This window comes from Tubulanus polymorphus, chromosome 7 (assembly GCF_964204645.1).
Source record: "Tubulanus polymorphus chromosome 7, tnTubPoly1.2, whole genome shotgun sequence".
NCBI lineage: Eukaryota > Metazoa > Nemertea > Palaeonemertea > Tubulaniformes > Tubulanidae > Tubulanus > Tubulanus polymorphus.
Window position 1 is genome coordinate 4,721,426 of NC_134031.1, and position 23,997 is coordinate 4,745,422.

A 23,997-nucleotide genomic window follows, 5' to 3' on the forward strand; every position below is an offset into this window, starting at 1 on the left:
GAACAACACCACGCCACTGTCTGGTAATCTTTTAAACGATTTTAAATCTATCTTTACACACCCGGCTTATATCATCACGACAAACGCCGCACACCAAAAGCTATAAATACCCATAACCTGGTTTCATAACCCTATTTCGCCGGAATCTAAAACTAACAATCTGAAAAGATAGTATCCCATTTCGAATCCGACTCTAAATAAAGTCAGTAGGAATTTACGAAAATTCCTAAATGATTGTCCGAACTAATTATGCCAAAGTGTAGATCATTTTTCAAATTTGTACGTATTTACATTTCTACAACGTGTTCGCGCTGCTGTAGTTCGCCATTCAAGGATTTTTTTCTTACGCGCTCATTCTGAGTTAACATGCATTTTAGTTTAGCCTACAGACGTAAGTTTACAAACACGAGTGACTGGCTTGTTTACGAAAATTTCTAAACCAAAAAGTCTATTAAATAGTAATTACTACGAGCAGGCTATGTTTGTTTTAATGAAACAATGCCACTAACAGACAAAAGAATCGTATGAAATTTGATATACATCCCATCGCACTAGCCGTCTACAAGGCCTCCCACAAATACCGGTATCTTTCCGGAAAAACCTATCGCGATAACGTTCGAATATGAACTAAATCTGTCCATGGTTTAAATCACGTGAACCCGCAGGAATTTCATCCATACGAGGAAGTATTTTTGCCAGACGACAAATAAACAAACATCAAACGTAGAGAAGAACTGAGCGACGAAGTCAAGTCTCCGCTCTTTCAAAAAATGATCAAACTTTTATAGCACGTTCATTTGATGACAGCATCGCTGATAGCAACACGCCATCGAAATCTACTATCAGTAAGCTTTGAAGTTTATTTTTCATTCCGGTCTATACACTTCAGTCCGTTCATAATTTTATAGACAAAACAATCTACAAAAGTAAAGATTGTGTACATAGTTCCACCCACTTGCGCTACAACTTCCCATGGAATCTTGCCGAGGAGAGTCTCTTTTTGTGTATTATTTGTTTTATCAGCGAACTTGACTGCACTGCAGAGAACAATTCGCATGGCTTCAGTCACGTTCATCGAAACTTAAAAGCTGATCGTTTAAAATTTGATGGATGAGACGTATACTAGAGAGTAACAGGATTACTAGAGTGCATATTGTCAGGCTACAAAAACTGTAACCAGCGTTTTCACTGGTGCTAAAACGTCATCTAATGACTGATAGGGCTTAGCAAGTTACCAGTAATGTTGTGGTTAACGGATAAATATTTCTACCCTAAGCTCAACTAATGGTTTGGACAGTTATTGCTGGGACTTGATAGCTTAATATACCTAAGACTTAATATTCTCTATAAGTTTCAACTAAGCGTAATGCTGTTCGTACCTAAACAGATATAAACACCTACGCCTATATATTATCCCAATGATAATTGCAGAATTGCCAAGACAAATTTTGCCGATAACCGTTCACCAATTGACAAATAAGAATCCACAATTGAAGGACTGTAAAACTGCAAAAGGATGTTAATTTTTCAACTCAATCTATGAACCCTTTTCAAAAACTTATTTTTTCAAAAACTGGTTTTTGATAATGGCTCATAGAATTGAGTTGAAACGTTTTTTTTCAAGTCTTACAGTTTTTCTTCAATTGTCGGTTTTATTCGTCAACTGAATAAGACTGCGAGTTGTCTACGAAAACCAACCGTTCTCCAAGTACGAAGAGCCTATGCCTAGATTTCAATGCACCAAAATAGAAATAAACATCGATATCTCAATGATATATAGATGTAACAGTCCGCGTACAGACTGGCCCCTCTTGTTATCAATGTCAGGAAGGCTATTATAGATCATATCATACTAACAATACACACGTTGTGCGGTGGAAATGATTTATTACATAAATCAGACTCCCGTCTCCGGTTTAAAAATCATATCATCAAGATTAAAACCATAAAAGTCGTAGTGGTTAAAAACAGGAAGGAAACTCATGAACTGAAGCCCTGATGAATAGTTAATATTTCTCACACTAGATGTCAGCACATGACCGAACTCAGAACTATTTTCTCAAGTGAACTTACCTTTTTCTTGACTAACGTATGGCGGCCGTCCATCTGTTTTCTGTCATTGTTTGACTTGGTGACAAGTTCTTCGATCTACAAATAAAGTTCACCCATTCACAAATTGCCTGAGTTTTTCATGTGATTACACAAAATTTTCCCCGTGAATCTGATAAATTTCTAGGTTTAAAATGTTACAATTCATTCATTTTTCATTGAATTACGTATTGATTAAGACACATGTGGTCAATATAGCATTATCCGAATTCCCAGAGTCTTCCAGGTATTTTGCAAAATTTGTCGAATTCTCTTGAGTTTTACCCAATTTTCCAGATCATTGGCCACTACGTTCTACAAATTTCTTCAAAATCATCGTCTTATTAAGAATTGAGAAAAACTGACCTGCGAAGCAATGCCCTTCATGTACGGCTCGAGATCGGTGAACAGGTCGTATCCTTGGTGAAAATACGTATTCTGCGCGTGCATGAACGATAACATCTGAAAATATCAAACAATATGATAGAAGCCGCGTTGTCGACATTGTTTCTTATACCCTGCTAATCCAGGAAGTTGATTTATAGTCCACGTTTTGTAAGATACTGAACTATAGATCAAATTTGATTCTAGAGTTAAGATAAGTTCATGATTTTAGTTGAAAGAAAATCCATAATAGCTAGAACAGTACAAATCTCATTTTCTAATGAGTGAATATATTTATCATTGCAATCGTTTTCGGGAGTTACATTTCCCCTGTTCAGGCATAGTGCAATATGCCTGGACAGGGGATCCCTGAATTTGGAACTCTCTACCCAAGATTTACTTCATGAATTTAATTTCCAAACTAGGCAAACATTTATTCAATCTTTAATGAAAGACCAATGCTGGTCACATGTTGTGAATACTGATTAACTGATTGAGGGAAACCCTAGTGCCAAAGTCTAACCGAGACGTTTTTTTGAATTGGGACTTGAGCTTTATCGCGAGATTGATAACGAAAATAATTAGTGAAAAATTTACTAAAAACCTCCAGTTCCAAAGAAGATGTTTACATTCATTTGATATAAAATTGATTACAAAGATACTTACTGTACTTAGGATGTCAAATCTCTTTTTAGAATGCAGGACATTCAACTGAAAATGACCAAATATTATGTATACTATATCAAATCGAATAAACAACTGTTTTCAATTAGAAATCGATTTTCAATCTGTTCAATATAGAAATACGACGAAAGTTGCATTTTTCTATCACCTGAAAAACATAATCAAGTGAAGTATGCCAGAAACAAGATCTCATCGCCGTTAATATGTTGTTCGTTTCTTCGCATTCTTGCGTTTTACTCTTCGGCGCCTGCGAATGTTTGATTAAAGCTTGGTCCATGTCGTCGCTGATTTTCTCGAAGTGTTTCCTCGTCTCTTTCACTTTTTTGATCTCGCTAAAAACGTCGAATAACGGGTAAGAACGAATGAAATGATTGAAATAGCTTTCGCGAGAAATTACGCCCGGGATTCGAATACGATTCGGTCAACACTTACACCTTAACGAAATCATTGATATTTCTACTAACAGACCGTTGTGCCTGGTCGAGAAGTATCTGAAAAAAAAATTAATTTACCATAAAATTCTTATTCTTTTATCGACAATTAAGTATCAATTAACAGGATGGCCACTTTTGATCCAGTTACAAATCCTCCAAGTTTTCCCTGATTTTCCATGTGATTTCTACACAAAATTCCCTGAGCGAATCAGAAAAATGTCTAGGTTTAAAACGTCACAATTCATTCATTTTTCATTGAATCATGTACTGATAAAGAAAAACCTAGACAATAGCATTATCCGAATTCCCTGGAGATTTTCAGGTTCTTGGTAAAATTTGTCAAATTCCCTTAGTTTTCCCCCTTTTTCTAGATTTTTCTGATTCCCTGAGTTTTCCAAGTCAGCGGCCACCCTGTTCTAAGGCTGCGACAGACTAGATGGATTATTTCGCTACGAATTCGATCAAAAATTTCTCAAAAGTTTCGATATCCTTGATACTTACATTATTATACTTCTGTATTTCGGACAAATCGTGCGTAAACCTCTTCAGAGCATCCTTTTAAATAAGATAAGAAAACAATAAAGCTAGTACTAACAATCAGTTCATATGATTGACATGGCTCAAGATAGGGAAACCAAATAATTACAGTGGAACCTCGTTAACAAAATATTCAATAATAAGAACATATGATAGTTATAATCAATATTTCATTTCACCCATAATGATAAATGTAGTTGGGGTCAAAATATTTTTAAGTGTTATACATCCGAGTAAATTGTTATAATAAGTTCCACCGCACCACTTATCATGCCACAATATTATCGAACATCAATAGCGAAATGAAAAAATTCTCGGTCTAATAAAATCAATAACCATATATAAGACAGCCACCTATCTTTCAAGAAAGCTGAATTCTGAAAACAGCCATTAACGAGAGCTAAAAACACCGATTGAATGCAAATGAACCGAAACTGTATACGTAACTCTAAAAAAACGAACGAACCAAGATCCCTGTACCTTTCACCATTGAATAACATAACAGAATATATGAGTTTCATGTCAAAAATGCTAAATTGAATAATTACGATAGGGAGTTTATTTAGGTGTTGGCATTGGCTTTATTGAATTGGGTAGTGTGTTGTTGATGCATCATGCCAAGTGCTTCGGTGCTTAATACTTTTACATGATGTGATATCTTTTTCAAAAGTAATTCTTGTATATTTGATTCGATAACAGGAAAGTGCAAAGAGGTATTTCACATTCAGGGGAGGGACCGGAGCAAAACTATTGTCAACGCCAGACCACCCTGTATACATGGGGAGATTTCAGAAATCATCCTGAAATAAGTCGGACGATAAGAATATACATATGACAGAGTAACCACCACTGAATTCGGGAATGGTCAACCTGAGTTTTACATACACACATTCATTGATGCAGGTACATGAATCCTTTACTTACTCCAATCATCTGATCTTCCTATGAACGGAAAAGACACATTTTACCCAGTGCATTACGATGTTTCTTATACAGTATATGTATATTGTGTCTTTCAGCAGTTGAAACCCTGGGCCCAATTGCACAGCTCGAGTTGGCTGTCAAAGCCATAACAAAATCACAACAATATGAACACAATTACGAGAGAAATCCCACAATAAATTACGCCAAAAAATGAAAAGTTCTTAAGTAAAATGTGATATATATATATATATATATATATATATATATATATATATATATATATATATATATATATATATATATATATATATATATATATATATATTTCGAGCAACGTTTCGGCTAAATACTATTAGCCATCATCAGACGTACCGATGATAATAGTATTTGGCCGAAGCGGTTGCTCGAAATATATATATCATTTTACTTTAGAACTTTTCATTTTTTGGCGTAATTTATTGTGGGATTTCTCTCGTTATTCATCTTACAATTGGATATTGTGTATCTTCTCGTCCCATAACACAATTCATTTTTAGATACCTAAGTATATCCCAAATGCACGATCGATTTCGATGATTCATTTCAGCCTCATCAGGTATCGTGAACTATGTCTTATAAGCCCACAGAAATATACAACTACTTAGCATATAAGTACAGGATTTACACAGAATTTGCACAAATCAATGTATTTATACATGCCAAATAGTTGTTTACTTCTGTGGGCTTATATGACCTCAGCACACAGTTCACTATACCGGATGAGGCTGTAATGAATCAGCTGCAATCGATAGAGCTGTTGGAATATACTTATCAAAAAATGAATTGTGTTAATATTGTTGTTATTTTGTTATGGTTTTATCGCTCATTCGACTCTCTACCTAAAGCTGGCTGTTGAACTAGTCTTAAATGTAAGCCTTGACTGTGCAACTGGCCGCTGTACAAAGTGTATTAAGCGAAATTATGCGCTTTCGTGAAAACTGGTGAATCCGATGAAAATTATCATTATTTCATGCTGGATTAGGCAAGAGACTTAAAATCATATGAATCGTCAATTGTTCGGTAAAATATCATTTACTTACAGTCACGAATCCATCCCCTTTGAAATATTCAGAAACCTCTTTTACGCCTTTGACAAAATTCCTAAAACAGAAAAAACGAGAAATATCTAAGAAAATGGTAAACAGGCTATCAATGGCCTAAAAAGATAAATGTGAATTGTACAGAAGGCAGAACGACCAAAATATGGCTACACATCATTCGAAACTAGAAAGGTTTAAAAAGATTATGAAAACATATTCTAAGATGATAGAATTCAAGCTAATAAAAGTTCTTATAAGTTCTTATATCATAGTAATACATACCCATTAGCAGTGTTGTAGGCTCGGCCTGTATCCACCATCACATTGCACAGTTTTACCAACTAAAACAAAACAGCAAATTTAACAATTAAGATTCATTTATGCTTGTATTTATTCAGATAGGCCTATGGTAGCCCTTAACAGAACCCAGCTTCAAACACGTATTTGAAGGAAACGACTGAATTCAGGAAATGGAATAACTTTAACTTTTAACATTCAAATTGAGCCCAGAGTCACTAAAAGGATTCAAACTCTTATATCAATTTAGATCAACAGAGTTAATGGGTAAATTAGTCAGGAACCTGTCTGTGGTTTAGTTTCACGATCGGATGTTTTCACAAACCCATCCGATTAGCTCACCACCAACGATTAGGTAACTAACTATGAGTAAATCAAATCGATTTTTGACGGCTAAAACTTTTAGTGAAACTGCACTCATTAGAATTGCATTCGGAGTGTGGTAACTACACATGTCACAGTTACCAAGACATACGAAACAGAAGTGCGTTGTACCTTATCCAGTTTCAGTTCTAGTTTGTCGACACTTTCTTCAGACTCTTCAAGGCTGGACCTGAAATGGAAATCAGTGAAAATGTTGAAATGATTTTTTAACAAAGGGTAGGCTTCAGCCTACTTATAACATCACAAGCCCCCCTAGTCTGTGAGTAAGCAGTCTGTGGTTTAGTTCTCACCATAGAAATTACAATACTTTCAATAAGCCTATCCAATAATCTTTTTAGAAGCTTACAACCATTGATAAGGAATCAATTAAAAATAGCAGCGCCATACCTGAATTTAGGAGAGTCCTTCAAGCATTCGTTGAAATCTATATTTGGATACATTTTTCAGATCGATTTGCGGAAGCACCAGCAACAGCGATGCACCAGAGCGAAAAGAGAACGCCACGGAGGAGTGAAGCCACTGAAGAGAGGGAGGGCAAGTGATTCGATGTGAATTTTGTGTGCGTATCCGTGTGCTCTACTAAACTGTGTATAACATCATTTGCAATTGGGCGCGGCTTTATTTATCGGGGGCCTAAGTATCATCAGATCATATCGTTTCGATTGAGGAGCTCGAAAATCCACTGAAAAACTGTCCCGGGAATCAAGTCAAATCCGAATGGGAAAACCAATAGTAGTGTGCAGTCAATCGTGAATCATCGATCTCGAGTACTCGAGGATCGCTTCTCGGTGGATTCGTGCCGCAATCGCGGTCCGGACTTTTGGACTTTAGTTCGAAAAAATATAGAATTTATTTTTTTTCCATTCGTTTCATTTTAATAACATAATAAACTGTCAAAATCTGATACATTTACAAATATTAGTAATTTTGATAAATATTATGGTAATCATATTAAATCCGAATACGCGTTTTACCGTGTACCTGACATGTTTTGGTTTTGCACCTCTCGCGAACGAAACTCGTTCATCTCCAGAATAAACCCGGAAGTAACTCGACTAACCCGGAAATGAAACATTTAGGTCTGTCTGCAGAGTTTCCAGAACCTGTCATGTCAGGGCCCAAGACCTGACATGACAGGTGGGACCTCAGGTGACAGGTCGATTCGCTAAAATGAAAATCGTTATGACTGAACCGATGATAGGCGATTAGAAGATATGATAGGCGCGCATTTAGAACAAATGATAGCCGATAAGAAACAAAAAGAACATATCTTAGTGCTTTCTGAATATATCATTCAAAAACAAAAAACAAACTATGATGTGTTACGAATTCACTTAAGAATTTATGTTTGTCCGTTTATAAAAAAGTTGTTGAACTATATCGCCTTGTATATAATAAAGATGCAATGATGGTGAATGATTTGAGAACATTGTAAGAATTGTTTACAATTTATTTATTTTTTTTGTAACATGAAACATGAAAATATCAAGATCAGGCAATGATACCAGTACCGGTAGTGCCTTATGTACTCATAATCAGTATTAATAACAATCATTATACTCATTATGATTAGGCCCTATATATTTACATATTATTATTAATTACTCGCAATATAATTAATTCACCAAGTGCACATACAATTTAAAAACATTTCAGTCCAAGCTTATAAGTTGACATAGGATAAATTAGACATAACACTGATTAATTAGTGAGACCTCACACGGCAGCTCGCGCCATTTTGCAGAGCTTCGGGACCTGTGGTGACAGGTCTGCTTGAAAACTGATGAAATAAAGGAAAACTTTAATTTTTATGGTCTCTTTATAGTAATGAATATAATGAAGATTGCTTACCATGGATAGAGTTAATCTTAAGTTACTATAAAACCATAATTTTGAAGCGAGACCTCACACGGCAGCTCGCGCCATTTTGCAGAGCTTCTCGGGACCTGTGGTGACAGGTCTGCTTGAAAACTGATGAAATAAAGGAAAACTTTAATTTTTATGGTCTCTTTACAGTAATGAATATAATGAAGATTGCTTACCATGGATAGAGTTAATCTTAAGTTACTATAAAACCATAATTTTGAAGCGAGACCTCACACGGCAGCTCGCGCCATTTTGCAGAGCTTCTCGGGACCTGTGGTGACAGGTCTGCTTGAAAACTGATGAAATGAAGGAAAACTTTAATTTTTATGGTCTCTTTATAGTAATGAATATAATAAAGATTGCTTACCATGGATAGAATTAATCTTAAGTTACTATAAAACAATAATTTTGAAGCGAGACCTCACACGGCAGCTCGCGCCATTTTGCAGAGCTTCTCTGGACCTGTGGTGACAGGTCTGCATTAAAACTGATGAAATGAAGGAAAACTTTAATTTTTATGGTCTCTTTATAGTAATGAATATAATAAAGATTGGTAACCATGGATATAATTAATTTTAAGTTACTATAAAACAATAATTTTGAAGCTAGACCTCACACGGCAGCTCGCGCCATTTTGCAGAGCTTCTCGAGACCTGTGGTGACAGGTCTGCATTAAAACTGATGAAATGAAGGAAAACTTTAATTTTTATGGTCTCTTTATAGTAATGAATATAATAAAGATTGCTTACCATGGATAGAATTAATCTTAAGTTACTATAAAACAATAATTTTGAAGCGAGACCTCACACGGCAGCTCGCGCCATTTTGCAGAGCTTCTCGAGACCTGTGGTGACAGGTCTGCATTAAAACTGATGAAATGAAGGAAAACTTTAATTTTTATGGTCTCTTTATAGTAATGAGTATAATATCAATTGCTAACCATAGATAGAGTTAATCTTAAGTTACTATAAAACAATAATTATGAAGCGAGACCTCACACGGCAGCTCGCGCCATTTTGCAGAGCTTCTCGAGACCTGTGGTGACAGGTCTGCATTAAAACTGATGAAATGAAGGAAAACATTAACTTTTATGGTCTCTTTATAGCAATGAGTATAATATCAATTGCTAACCATAGATAGAGTTAATCTTAAGTTACTATAAAACAATAATCATGAAGCGAGACCTCACACGGCAGCTCACGCCATTTTGCAGAGCTTCTCGGGACCTGTGGTGACAGGTCTGCATTAAAACTGATGAAATGGAAAAAACTTCACTTTTTATGGTATCTTTATAGTAATGAATATAATATAGATTGCTAACCATGGATATAGTTAATCTTAAGTTACTATAAAACAATAATTATGAAGCGAGACCTCACACGGCAGCTCGCGCCATTTTGCAGAGCTTCTCGAGACCTGTGGTGACAGGTCTGCATTAAAACTGATGAAATGAAGGAAAACTTTAATTTTTATGGTCTCTTTATAGTAATGAGTATAATATCAATTGCTAACCATAGATAGAGTTAATCTTAAGTTACTATAAAACAATAATTATGAAGCGAGACCTCACACGGCAGTTCGCGCCATTTTGCAGAGCTTCTCGAGACCTGTGGTGACAGGTCTGCATTAAAACTGATGAATGAAGGAAAACATTAACTTTTATGGTCTCTTTATAGTAATGAGTATAATATCAATTGCTAACCATAGATAGAGTTAATCTTAAGTTACCATAAAACAATAATTTTGAAGCGAGACCTCACACGGCAGCTCGCGCCATTTTGCAGAGCTTCTCGAGACCTGTGGTGACAGGTCTGCATTAAAACTGATGAAATGAAGGAAAACTTTAATTTTTATGGTCTCTTTATAGTAATGAGTATAATATCAATTGCTAACCATAGATAGAGTTAATCTTAAGTTACTATAAAACAATAATTATGAAGCGAGACCTCACACGGCAGCTCGCGCCATTTTGCAGAGCTTCTCGAGACCTGTGGTGACAGGTCTGCATTAAAACTGATGAAATGAAGGAAAACATTAACTTTTATGGTCTCTTTATAGTAATGAGTATAATATCAATTGCTAACCATAGATAGAGTTAATCTTAAGTTACTATAAAACAATAATTATGAAGCGAGACCTCACACGGCAGCTCGCGCCATTTTACAGAGCTTCTCGGGACCTGTGGCGACAGGTCTGCATTAAAACTGATATAGATAGAAAAAAAACTTCATGCTTTAAATTGATGAGTTGATTTAAAATCAGTCTCAATAAAATCAGTCTCTATATTGCATTCGGCTCTTTTACATGTACATCATAAAGACAATGAATAAAAATAGTGAGACTTCAGGACAGTGAGGAGTGTTGTCGAACTGTGATAGTGAGCAGATAATTTTCAGTGTCTTATTGCGGAAACGAAATATCAAGACCTCGATTCATCTAGCGAAAATATTCTCTTACTTCTACATTAATTAATTCATCTAGGCCTGAAACTTATTTTTCCCTTTAATACAGACATAAGTCATAGTTTACACATAAATATTTTCTTCTTATAAATCAACCTTTCAAATGAATTATTTGTCAGAACATTTTCCTTATCGTTATTGTTGAATCATTTTCGATATTAACGACGGGTCAGAATGTTCATTCAACTCAAAATGTTCTTCCATTCGTCTAGCACATGCCTAGATATTTCGCCGTTTCGTCAAATATTGTCATGAGTTTGGGTTTTTTTGGGACCTGACATGACAGGTCAGACCTGTCATGTCAGGTCTTGGGCCCTGACATGACAGGTTCTGGAAACTCTGCAGACAGACATCAATCAAATGAAAGATAAAAATACAATATAATAGGAAGAAAACTATAGAAAACTGTGAGGAACTCAAAATATGGATGGATGATGCTGAGAAACTATTGTCAACGTTCATGATTTGATGCTTTCATTCGGTCTTACAAAACTAAAACCAATTCATTGCAAAACGATAAACGAAAGTAAGTTTGATGATAACAACAAACAAGTTGAATGAATTTCACCTGTTCCTCCAGATAATCATAATTTCACCCGGCAGCAGTAGTCCAGGAAGTTGTTCTATCGATAGTGATTGACAGCACTGAGCGTCCGTGTTGTGTCAATATAGAGAGTATCCCACTCCAATAACAAGAAAGATTAAGTCCAATATTCTAAATGTTTCCTTAAGCTAATAGTCATCTTCATGATTCAGTATTGCTGAAGATGAGTATTAGGTTGTAGTCAAAACGTTGGATTAATGAATTATTAGCTTACAGAATACTTTTCAGACTTCATCTTTCTTGGTGCGCAATAGTTGTGGGATTTGTTCTGCTGAGTAAATGTCGTTTCAACCATTTTATAGCATTTATATACTGAGAAATTTCATTATTTCATTTATAGAATGGGTAACCAACTGACTGGCATAGCACCTTCACAAATTCTGCCTACGGAACACTACTTCACTGATGTCGCTGATTATCAGTTTGAGTGCAGGTAAGAATATTCACTTTATAGACACCCCAGTAGCTCCTAGTTATACACCAGTTTACTGACGCTGAAATTCAAGAGGGAACATTCCTGAAATTCGTAAGGTATTTTCAGGACATAGTTTAAGAAACCATCACAATGAATCTTGAAATGTTCCCTGAGATTTAGTTACCCGTAATACCTGTGTTTTAAACTAGCCCCAGTATAGTGTAAGGCATATTGTATTTTCTAGTTTGGGTAGTACAAGGTTCTTTAAGGTGGCGAAAGCTCGTCACAAGGAAGGAAAAGCTGTTGTAAAAGTTTTTGCCATTCACGACCCGTCACTGCCTCTGAAAGCGTACAAAGATTACATAGAAGGTATGTTGATGGAGAATTGAGTCGGAACAGTGAACTGAGATTTAGTACTCGTATTCATTCTGTCTTCTAATCTTGCAGATATTCAAGTAAAGCTTAGTGGAAATACAAACAATATACTTCCATTCCAGAAAGTCATCGTAAGTATTCACGTACTGTTGAAAATGATATTTCAAAAGGTCCAACCATATAATTGAGAGAAACCCACAATATCAATTTAAACAACTGTTATTGTTTTTTCTTATGTTTTCATATACCAGCCATTGTTTCGACTTGGAAAAAAGAAAAAAATGTTTTCATTGTAGGTCTGCTTGTAGTAGCATACATAGTAGGAGACATATTAAAGAATCCGCCCTCATTTCAAAATGTAGAAATACTGTTAATACAAAGTCTCCTGTTGGAACTTTTGTCTGATTTTGTCCTCTGTTAATATCCCAGACCAGGAGAGTTTCCAAGTGTGACTTAGTAACCCCCTTCTATTATGTCTATATTACTCATTTTCAAATAAATTCTGAAGATGGATGAAAAAATTTCCCCGAATCGTAAGAAAAAAACAATTGCTGTTGTTTAAATTGATATTGTGGGTGTCTCTCAATGATAATCATCAAGACTGGAAAAGGTCTCAACAATCAAGGTGTATTTGATTGTCAAATGACTGATCTATATTTTCATTCTAGGTTTCGGATAATAAGGCAGCGCTTTTATTCCGACAGTACGTGAAAGACAGTTTGTACGATCGTATGAGCACGCGACCGTTCTTGAACGTAACCGAGAAAAAGTGGATTGCGTTTCAGCTGTTGTGCGCTCTTAATCAACTGCATAAATTGAAAGTAAGTTTCGCTTTTCGTTCATTGTTGTTCAAGATTAGAATAGTTTTGTATACCGTAGTTTCTGCTTATATTTTTTGTTGAAAACTTTCATTGAATTTCGTAAAAACAATGGCATTTTGTTTTTTTATCAGGTTTGTCACGGAGATGTCAAGTCTGAAAATGTGATGATCACCAGTTGGACGTGGGTGCTGTTGACTGATATCGCTAGTTTCAAGCCCACCTACCTACCAGAAGTATGATCTCTGCTTTCTGCTTAACCCTTTCAGTGCTGACTAATTAATACCCTATAGTGCTGGGGCCGGTTGCATAGTCATGACTTAGATTTAAGACCAGTCTAAGACCAACTCAGTTCTATAGCCAATGTAACAACTTAAGACCAGTCTTAAGATTTTTTGGACTTAAGTCACGACTGTGCAACTAAGAAATTCCACCCTAGTGTGTTGAATAACAGGAATACCGCTGTAGTGCGTCTACACCGCAGCGCAGTGTATCGTAAGTTACTAACATTTCACTATGTTTGACAGGTGCTGCCATTTTTCAAGAGGGATAATTACCAATTACTAATTACATCAATACACCGCAGTGCGGTGTACTAGCAAAATCTATCACTGATTTATACACCGCATTGCGGTGTAGACGCACTGAAAGGGTTAATTCTATGTAATCTATGTAACAGCAATATAATTGATATATCATAAATTGAAATAATTGCAACTCATAATTGCTGTGTATACAACATATTTTCAGGACGATCCGGCTGATTTTTCGTACTTTTTCGACACGTCTCGACGTCGAACGTGTTACATCGCTCCCGAGCGTTTCATCGAAAGCAACGCTCGCAACGTAGAAGCTAGTTTCCAAAATGCCAGCGTCGATTTAACATCGAGCTTTATCAAAAAGGGGGACTTAATGCCGGCGATGGATGTATTCTCAGCGGGGTTCGTGTTTTCTCGCATTCGTAAACGTCGTATGCCTTTAACGTACTAGAATATGCAAAGAATTCCGAATTGTTGTATATTTCAGGTGCGTAGTGACTGAACTGTTTACCGATGGACACGCTCCGTTCGATTTATCTCAGTTACTCGCCTACCGGATCGGAGAATATAGTCCGTGGAAAGTTCTGGAAAAAATTGAAGATACAAATGTCCGAGTAAGTATTAGTTACCGTATTTTCCAGCTGAGGGCAGTTCTTAAGCCTAAAATACATGGATTTCAAAGCTTCGCCCAAATCCAAGTCTCTTCATCAGTTTAATTCACTGATTTGTTTATTCAGTTTGTCTTCATTGATGATGTAAACATTAGCACAACAAGTGTAGTCAACAAGTGTAGTCATTCATTTCATTTTGAATTGAGTTGATTCCCTCTTTGGAAATCGAACCCTGTTCATTTATAGTGATGAAAAGGAATAAAGGCAGAGAAGTAACTTTTACTGCTGCGTCTGCTGCTGAATAACGAACTCCATATTTTTGTTTTTTTGCACAGGAACTGGTACGTCACATGATGCAGAAAGAGCCTTCATCTCGTATGACGGTTGAAGAATATTTGATACAACAGCGAGGGAAAGCGTTCCCCGAGTATTTTTACACATTCATGAAAATATATCTACAACGATTCGCGTCGACACCAATCATTCCACCGGATGAACGTATTACCCGGTAAATATCAAACTGTTGGCTTCACTTTCGTCATTTGTTAGTTCATCCATAGACGAAATCTAGTTATTTCGGGACGTTTTGAAGACTACAGATTGTCTCTTTTGTTGAAATTCCTGATAGGTTTACTTTGGGAAGGGATCTTTGATATAGCGGACAGGTTTTGTGATCAGTCAATTAGTTTCACCAGTCCTCATATGTAGATGGGAAAAGGTTTTTTGAGGAAAATATCAATAATTGTAGGACATGGCATTTTCAATGATTGTGGTGAGTTTCCAGGTCATTGGTTTTGGTATATGCTCACCAGGAGGCGTTGAATATTGATGTTATCATATTTTTTAGCATTTCAAACCACAACTTCCTAAGCCCTGTCCCTAGAGCCCTAGTCATCTAGATGATTTTGCGTTTAAAAAGTTTTATCTAATCGTTGTTTATTCGATGTGTTTTTGTAGAAATATTAAACGTGATTTGCCGGAAATTCTACAAAACTTGGAAGTTTCTGTAGACTCACCAGACAAAAACCAAAGTCTAGTCCTCATCATATCACTTATAACTTCAAATCTTCGCAGTTTGCAGGTAACTGAACAATGCTTATAAATGATCATTCACTTTTATTCACTTTCTATATGGCTGTTATTAATCATTTCAGTATTGTGCTACTAAATTGACAGCCCTGGAACTATTATTACAACTAGCGAAATATTTGACAGCTGATATGATTTTGGATCGTCTCATTCCATTCATGGTTCGAACATTTTCTGTTTCATTACCTGAGCCAGTTGCCCTATCAGCTGGAAGTTATTTAGTAACTTGAGTCGTATTCGCTTTTTAGTTATACCTAGTCAATGATCCATTTCCCCAAGTCCGAGCGGCGACACTAAAAACTATCACCGAATGTTTAGCAAATGTAAAAACGGTACCAAGAAGGTAGGTTTTCAAATGCCATGCACTGTATTTATTTTGGGATAATTTCAGATTCTGGCAGAGACTTTATCAATTTCTTTTTCAGTGATGCTAATATTTTTCCGGAATATATTCTACCCAGTATGGTAAGTATTCGAGTGGTTTTGATCGAAAATGTTGTGATTACGTAGACTAACAATTTTACAACCGATCAATTATTTCAGAGCCATCTAACTCAAGATGAAGCAGCTACTGTGAGAGTGGCCTACGCGGAAAATATAGCATTATTAGCAGAAACTGCCCTAAGGTAACGCATTTATATTTTTACATATCTCAACCTCTCTGAGATGTCCTATTTATTATGTAGGACAGGTGACAACAAATCAACAATTAAGAAATATTGTACCTATGTTGATGAATAAAATCTTTATTGTTATAAAAGATTTAAAATGTTCATCCAGCACTTAATTGGTAATTTTCTTTTGAATTCCAGATTTCTAGAAATTGTCCAGTTGACGAGCTCAGAGCAGTCGAATGAAGAGACGTCTTCTACATCTCATACTTTAGTAAGTCATCGCTTATTCCATAACTTTGTGAGTGAAATATTTACTTTGCTCTCCACCAAAACCTAACTCAATGGTGTACGAATTGTGAGATTTCGCCGAGTTGAAATATGTTCGCTGCTGACTATGAGTTAATCATCTTGTAGCTGATCCTTCCTTTCTCATTTGCTGTTTGATATTTATGTTCTGGCAATTGGAATGATAAAGTTACTGATTTTCTGGCAATGAAAACGAACTCTGCTTCATTCTCAATGGTTATTGGTCAATATTGAACAATGGCTGACTGTAATAGCACTATTGCCAACTATGAGATATAACTTGTAGTGGTGACTCGACTATTATGGAAAAATGGATAGAATTTTCAAATGTTGTTTCAGGCGAGCTATGACGCAGAACTTCAAGCTTTACACGAGATGATCCAACAGAAAGTCGTCACTTTACTAAGCGACCCAGATAACAGCGTCAAACAAACACTGCTCGAAAACGGAATCACGCGACTGTGCGTTTTCTTCGGCAGACAAAAAGGTATGAAATTCTTAAAAGCTTTAGCTCGCAGCCTGAACTTTTTAGATCGCGAGTCTAACATTTTCTCTTATTTCAGCCAATGACGTACTGTTGTCGCATATGATCACATTTTTGAACGATAAATATGATTGGCATTTACGCGGGGCATTTTTCGACAGTATTGTTGGAGTTGCTGCATACGTTGGCTGGCAAAGTTCAACCATTCTTAAACCTCTTCTGCAACAGGTAAGTTTAAATAAAACCATGAAAACATTTACTAGCAATCAAAAAGCTATCGTTTCGACCAATTTATGTTTGAATTTTTAGGGTTTGACCGACACTGAAGAATTTGTCATCACCAAAACTTTGGCTGCGCTAAAAAGCCTGACTGAATTGGGTCTGTTCCAAAAACCACTTCTACATGACCTGCTGAAAGAAGTGATTCCATTCTTGTGCCATCCCGTAAGTAAAAATTATCAACTTTTGGTCATATTGACATTTACCAGTCAATCTCTTTTGATATTTTTCGGAGTCATTTGGTGATATGTGTTGTTTCTAGGGTGTTTATATTCGTCAAGCCGCTGTTGGTTATATATCAGCAGTCGCGAAGTCTTCCAACATTGCTGACGTTCACTGCAATCTGTTACCGCAACTTAAGCCATATCTTAAACAACAGATCATTCAGGTGGAGAAAGAGGTAAGTTGTTCAGAGAATGTCTTGCCACAAAATTCATTGAAAATGTCCCTGTGTTCATTTGACAAAAATATTCATAGTTTTATCGATGTTGAACTGAAAACTGGTCTTTTTCTTATTACTTCTCTTCCTTACTGTAGGTTATCTTACTGAATGCCCTGGAGGATCCGATACCGCGTGCCGTGTATGACTACATATTGAGAACTCCTCTCATCGATAAGCTGTTCTTATGTCTACAAAAACGTCAACTTATACGCAACATCACCAGACAAGGTCACAAACCCGGTTACCCGGAAATGGATGAAAATCTCAGCCAAGTATGTTGTCACAACGCACTGAATGAATAAATTTAATATCGGTATACTATTGCATGAATCGAGGAGTCTTGCTGCTATCTATGAGAATTTGGATTTGAAAAAAAAATTTATATTCTACACAACATTGTGACTAGTTCGCATCCATTAAATTGTTCAATCATATTCTAAATTCTGATTATCTCGGGACTTCTTCAATCTAAAGCGACATATTATCAAGATCTTTTGTACGCGTTATATTTACTTTCTTTTAGTTGCTGAGGAAGCTACAATCGCAAGGAATGTCGGAATCGGATGAGGACAAGTTCTTAGTGAGTTATAAAACCGATCATAAGATTTTCGTTTCAAGCTTTGGTTTGCTTTATAACATATCGGTACAAAGAGGTAAATCTTTTTCTATACCGCTGTAGGCTTTAGAAGATTTCATGCAGAAGTTGCACAGATCTCGAGCTGGGTAAGTTAAAAATTTGAAAAAAGTTTTGATCACTTAATCGCCAAATATGAATATTTTAAAAATTCTTGGCACTGATTTGTACTATAGAATATAAAGCAGTAGTACCTAATAGGGGTCCGTTCGAGATTGTAAACAGTTGAGACTATTTCCAGTCTTGATAAATATCATTAAGAAAAACCCTTAATATCATTTTAAGACATTTCGGGTGGAACCTATCCGCCCATCTTCAGAGTTTATTTGAAAATGAGTTATTTTTCAAAACTCTGAAGATGGGTGGAAGGATTTAAATGTTTTAAATTGATATTGCGGGTTTCTCTTAATGCTATTAGCGATGTTGACGTTCAAGAAAATTAGAAATTAATCTTTCAGTTCATCGGATTCATCGTTGTTTGATGAAGATGATACGGCCAGTAACGGTGTCATCGACCTCAGAGTAAACCTAGGTTCAGCTATTACTATACGTCACGCCGACTTGAAAAAAATTCCCGAATCGAAACATCTTAATAACGTTTCCGCGCAACCGAGGAAATCCAAAAAGAAAGCGCTCGCTCCGGACTCTCCTCCCGGGACCATGGTACGTAGATGTCCAGTTGTGTTGTATCGCGAGCTGTTGCGAACAATTCACACGAGTTTTCCTCGATTACTTTTCAGAATGAAGAATGGAAGAGTATGTTCGGATCGACGGTTGAAACCGACTCGCTTCAATCGTCTCCTAAACTGAAGTCGAAAGTCGACCAGAACGTTCAGTTGAAAGGCGATACGTTGACCGGAGCGACGCAGCTTCAGCAATCGAGCAGTGATTCGTCGCTGAAAAAATCGCCGTCGCCGCAACCAGAAAGAGCTCCGTTGATAAGTAAGTGTATCATGTCTACCATGCTTACCTAGTATTCTCCAAATCGATGCTAAGCTGTCCACTTAAGAGTTTTCTCCATCGGAGAAGAAGCTGATCTGAGATCCTTTTACCCGGATAAGGCAACTTAAGCCTTTTACCTATAAAACCATGGGTCTTTGCTAGCGAATGGTTGTTGCCTCTCCCTAGATTGGGAAAAAGAATTTCTAAACCTGATATATGCCTATAATGTTCATGGTTGGCATGGGTTGAGGATATAAACCCTGAAAAGTGACATGTACTATATCCTATTAAGTTAACCCATTCAATGCGTCTACACCGTAGTGCGGTGTATAAATCAGTGATGGACTTTGCTTGTACACCGCATCACTGTGTATTGGTATTATTAGTGATTAGTCTTTCTGTATTGGAAGATGGCAGCACGTGTCACACATAATGAAATAATAGTGACTATAAACGGCGCCGTAGTGTAGACGCACTAATGGGGTATGCCTGTTGTTCAACACACTGGGGTGAAATCTTTTTAAATTTTCAAATTATTTCCTGCACTTATGGATATTAATTATTCAACACGGAACGGCTAAAAGACGTACCGGTATCTTTGATCTCTATTTGTTTATCAGATCGGTACTCAACATGTAAACTGGAACTTTCGAAGTTAGTCGGCAAAAAACGATCGCAATACGAGGCGGATATGAAAGTACAAGAGCTTTCAGACGGGAATTACTGGACCGATCATTATCCGCCGACAAACTGGAAGCCGAAAGGTCTCCTTGTTGCTCATTTACACGAACACAAATCCGCTGTCAATAGGTTAGTGGATAATCACTGACATCTAACTCGTAAAACAATTTATTTTCTATTTGTATTCTTGATTAATAAGTGAATTGTTGAATGTATTCAAAGTTTAGAGTTAAACTGCTCTATGAGGCGTGACCCTGATGGTGATGATGAAACTTTGTTAATTGTAGAATCAGCGTCAGTCATGATCAGCAGTACTTCGCGACGTGTTCGAATGATGGAAGTATTAAGATATGGGACTGCGTTAGAATGATTGGTCGTACGGTGACCAGTCGTTCAAAGCTTACATACAAACAAGGTGCCTTTATTTGTATTATTGATTCAACATGGTTTTTCAATTTCCTTTTTTCCTTTGCAATGCTTTATTTCTTGCATTGAGAAACAAATATCTTAAGAATAATAATATTAAAAGCAGAATTCTCTATATGGAAAATCATCAAGTACGACATTGGTGTGTCGAATTATGCTTCATGTAGGCTACCTAGAAGGGCGGTCCATATTAATTTGAGGTCATTATTTACTACCAATAATCTGTGTTGAACTTATAAAATCCCACAGTAGATTTGTAGAAAAAGTATTATTGTCTTCCTTTGAAGATGAGGTTTAGAATTGACCTCAAAACTGTTAGGAAATAAACTTCTTCTACAAATCTACTGTGGGTTTTCATTAGTTCAATACAGATTATTGTTAACTATACTGGGATTTATATCAGTTCAATACAGTCATGTATTGTACTATTTCATTGCTTTGTTTGTTTCCTCACCTCACAGCGGTACTTGCATGATAATACATCTGTGCCATCCTGAAGCAGTTGTAGACTATATATATATATGAGATAATCACTAACCAATTCCTCTAAGGTATGTTTCAAAGATACAATCTATACATCGATTGATTATGTATTTATAGGTGGAGTCATCAGAACTTTAACTTTTTGTGAGGGATCAGATTCAATCGCTTCGGCCAGCAACACCGGCACTATACACGTTTACAGGTTAGTTAGTCTTATGTTTTAGGATATCTAAATTGCGTCAACTGCTGATAGCAGACTTGCAGAAGAGAATACCTTCTGGCGATAGTCATGCGCTGTAAACTTTGTTTGTTTGGCCATGTATCCATCACATCTCATATTAGAAAGCACAGTTAATGATGCCTGAAAAAGAAGCGGTGCAAGAAAATGCTGGCTTTGTAATGTCAAGGAGTTAAACCCGAAGACTCTCTTTCGCCTGGCTGAGAGCTGAAAGAAGTGGGCCCATGTTATACATGTGGCAGATACCTGTTGTGATGGCCCTACCAGGCTAAGCTAAACTGACATGAACTGAATTAAAGCTTGAAGCCATTAACTAGAAAATTGTAAAAACTATTTTAGACTCGAACTCGGTCAATCTGGTGGTGCTAATCAAGTGAATAAAATCAGTTTATATAAGGAAAAGAACCTAGACGTGGAAAAGACCGGGGTACCCGTCGATATTACATACTTCGATACAGGTATTTACTTGAGATTTTAGACAAATATTCGAAGGTTATGTTTAGAGAAAACACAAGAATATTAAAAATGTCTTCTGGTTTTAGGGAAAATCCTTGCCTACGCGACGGTTCATGGATACATGATCGGATGGGATTTGAGGTCACCGACTCCGGCATGGACATTCAAGAATGAGCCGAAATATGGTAAATATTACCAGTTTATTGAATCTTGTTGATGGATGCTTGGAATATCCTGATTCAATTTCGATGAAAATAAATTACAGGATTGGTTACTTCATTCAGCGTTCATCACACGCAGTCCTGGTTGGCATCGGGAACCAGCAGCGGTGCTCATATTTGCTGGGATTTACGATTCCAGCTGCCAATAACTACAGTTGTACATCCAACAGGTAAGAATTCAAAAAATCAAGGAAAGGGAAAATTCTGCAATGCATATCCAGGGGCATCGCCACATCCATATGCCTGGTTGGAGAGGCCATTTTCAGTTAAATTTTCTATAGTTATTGCTGCTTTTCTCGGCGTATGAGACATGTGGGGGCTTTTAAGTTGGTCCGTAAAAGTTAGGGTCGCAATTGGTGCCTCGATGATACCCTAGACCCAGTAATGGACCGGCCAAATTTGGTGTACCATAAATCTACATACATCTTCCTTACACCTTTCATTTAATCCCGGTTTTTCATTTCATACGGAACTGTCGTATTCGATGAATATTATTCAGGTGCTAGAGTACGAAAACTGATCACTCATCCGTTACAACAGTCGTGGTTGATCTCCGCCGTACAGGGTAACAACGAAGTATCCGTGTGGAACGTAGAGACCGGAGCTCGCCAGACGACGTTTTGGGCGTCATCGGCGCCGGCGTTGTCGACGACGCAAGCGTCGAATCATTCGGTGAACGGAATGTGGTTCGGTAACAGAGATATGGGTAGTTATATATTAACGGCAGGATCCGATATGAGAATACGATGTTGGGATATGGCTTATCCGTCGAATTCGTACATCGTTGCCGGTGCTGCTAGCGACCCTAATCAAACCGTCGTATCTTACAAGTAAGTTTCGTTTTCGCAAATAATTCAAATACCTCGTTACAACAAACATCAGCGGACCAGGAAATATGTTCGTTATATCCACATTTCTGCCAACTCGTCCTGATTTTCAGTATTTGTTACTATTCTCTATTGAGAAATGCTGGTTTGATTTGTTTGATGCATACAGAAATTATGAAAGATGTTACTGAGGGTTTTACTGTTGATTACTGATTAATTTGAACAATTTCTTACATATTTCAATGAAGTGTTACTGAAAAAAATTCAATTTGTTACTGATAGTACTTTTTAGAGGTTGGCAGCCTTGTATCCTGTATGAAATTATTTAAATTGTCCCATTTTGGTACAAAATTCTAGGTTTCTAGATAAATCGTTATGTCCGAGGTCATTATAACGAGGTTCCACTGTATCAGAGACTTTTCATGTGCTTAACCACATTCTCTAAACATTTAATTTTATCTGAGACGTTTGTACCCCGTAAATGGCGATTTACTGAAGGTTTCTCATTCTCTTGTTTTTAGAACTAGGTTAATAGACGGTACGGAGGTTATCCAGGAAACGTATAAACAACGTATTCAAAACGAGGACGTGCCGCGAAGAAGTCCGGATAATCCTCCGTCTGGTCATCATGACATGATTACCGACATAAACGTCTGTCAGGCCAATCAAAGCTTGATAATCACTTGTTCAAGAGACGGTGTCGTTAAAGTGTGGAAGTGAATATTTATGGATTATTTTAGTTTTAATGTGCTTAATTCACCTTCATCGCTGTATCTAGGGATGATTTCAATCAATTTTCAATTATTCTGACTCTCGATATCCTCGAGTTTTAATAGGCATTATGGCTTTTTCATTTATTGTACTGGAAATGAATTTAATTTCAATTGAACTGTTCTGAGAATTGTTATCAGCATTTGTTAGATACGCTGAAATGATCAAAGTTGATTTCCTTTCTTTTGTGAACATTAATGAATTTGATGTACATAACCTATATATTATCAATAAATCATATTTTATTTCTGTTACATAAATGTACAGTTGATTTTCATTTGGTCTATAAAGGAGTCTAGTGTAGTAATATTATATACAAGGTGGTCACTTACCTGGAAATCGAGGAAAAGTTGGAGAAATTTCTTTTCTTTAAAAAAGTTGAGAAATTTTACTAGATTGCGCATAAAATTTCCATTTATGTCATATGTATTTCACTGTCTTAATTGATTGAATTCTTAGCAGATCAAGTCAGGGAAAAGCAAGAAATAAAAGTGGCCACCCTGATAAAGCATTGCTGCTGGTCCTGGATTATTATCTTCACCGAAGTCAACCATCTAGAGGTGGTATCTGAAGACTAGTCATCGCATGTATCATAATGAACTT

General features: G+C 36.6%; 2 protein-coding genes across 4 annotated transcripts in view; one reads left to right on the forward strand and one right to left on the reverse strand.

The window, feature by feature from the left end:
• LOC141907997 (arf-GAP with coiled-coil, ANK repeat and PH domain-containing protein 2-like) overlaps positions 1–7,544 on the reverse strand; it is a 37,365-nt gene extending 29,821 nt beyond the window's left edge. The window contains exons 1-11 of one of the 2 annotated variants that reach the window (XM_074797757.1): positions 7,199–7,544; positions 6,923–6,980; positions 6,413–6,471; positions 6,131–6,191; positions 5,052–5,069; positions 4,092–4,145; positions 3,589–3,647; positions 3,305–3,488; positions 3,139–3,183; positions 2,455–2,550; positions 2,074–2,148 (exon numbers count right to left, since the gene is read on the reverse strand). In XM_074797757.1, coding sequence (XP_074653858.1) covers positions 2,074–2,148; positions 2,455–2,550; positions 3,139–3,183; positions 3,305–3,488; positions 3,589–3,647; positions 4,092–4,145; positions 5,052–5,069; positions 6,131–6,191; positions 6,413–6,471; positions 6,923–6,980; positions 7,199–7,251 — 762 coding nt within the window. In that variant the 5' untranslated portion in view covers positions 7,252–7,544. The remainder of the gene's footprint in view (positions 1–2,073; positions 2,149–2,454; positions 2,551–3,138; positions 3,184–3,304; positions 3,489–3,588; positions 3,648–4,091; positions 4,146–5,051; positions 5,070–6,130; positions 6,192–6,412; positions 6,472–6,922; positions 6,981–7,198) is intronic. The other variant, XM_074797758.1, reaches the window with a different exon arrangement.
• On the forward strand, positions 754–23,582 carry LOC141907996 (phosphoinositide 3-kinase regulatory subunit 4-like). Of its 2 annotated transcripts, none has more exons than XM_074797756.1 (32): positions 754–845; positions 12,084–12,176; positions 12,403–12,527; positions 12,606–12,664; positions 13,202–13,354; positions 13,486–13,587; positions 14,102–14,292; positions 14,378–14,504; positions 14,837–15,009; positions 15,459–15,582; positions 15,656–15,751; positions 15,839–15,933; positions 16,016–16,055; positions 16,134–16,216; positions 16,403–16,475; positions 16,850–16,997; positions 17,074–17,222; positions 17,304–17,438; positions 17,536–17,673; positions 17,811–17,987; positions 18,239–18,295; positions 18,395–18,438; positions 18,808–19,012; positions 19,090–19,291; positions 19,912–20,101; positions 20,260–20,387; positions 20,999–21,083; positions 21,459–21,577; positions 21,662–21,760; positions 21,841–21,966; positions 22,296–22,626; positions 23,145–23,582. In XM_074797756.1, exons 2-32 carry the CDS (start codon positions 12,085–12,087, stop codon positions 23,341–23,343), a joined length of 4,065 nt encoding a protein of 1,354 aa, XP_074653857.1. In that variant the 5' UTR covers positions 754–845; position 12,084; the 3' UTR covers positions 23,344–23,582. The 2 variants fall into 2 exon arrangements, with proteins under 2 accessions (XP_074653857.1, XP_074653856.1); XM_074797755.1 differs by lacking the exon at positions 754–845 and adding an exon at positions 11,484–11,665 and having other exon boundaries at positions 23,145–23,581.
• The last annotated feature ends 415 nt before the right edge of the window (positions 23,583–23,997 follow it).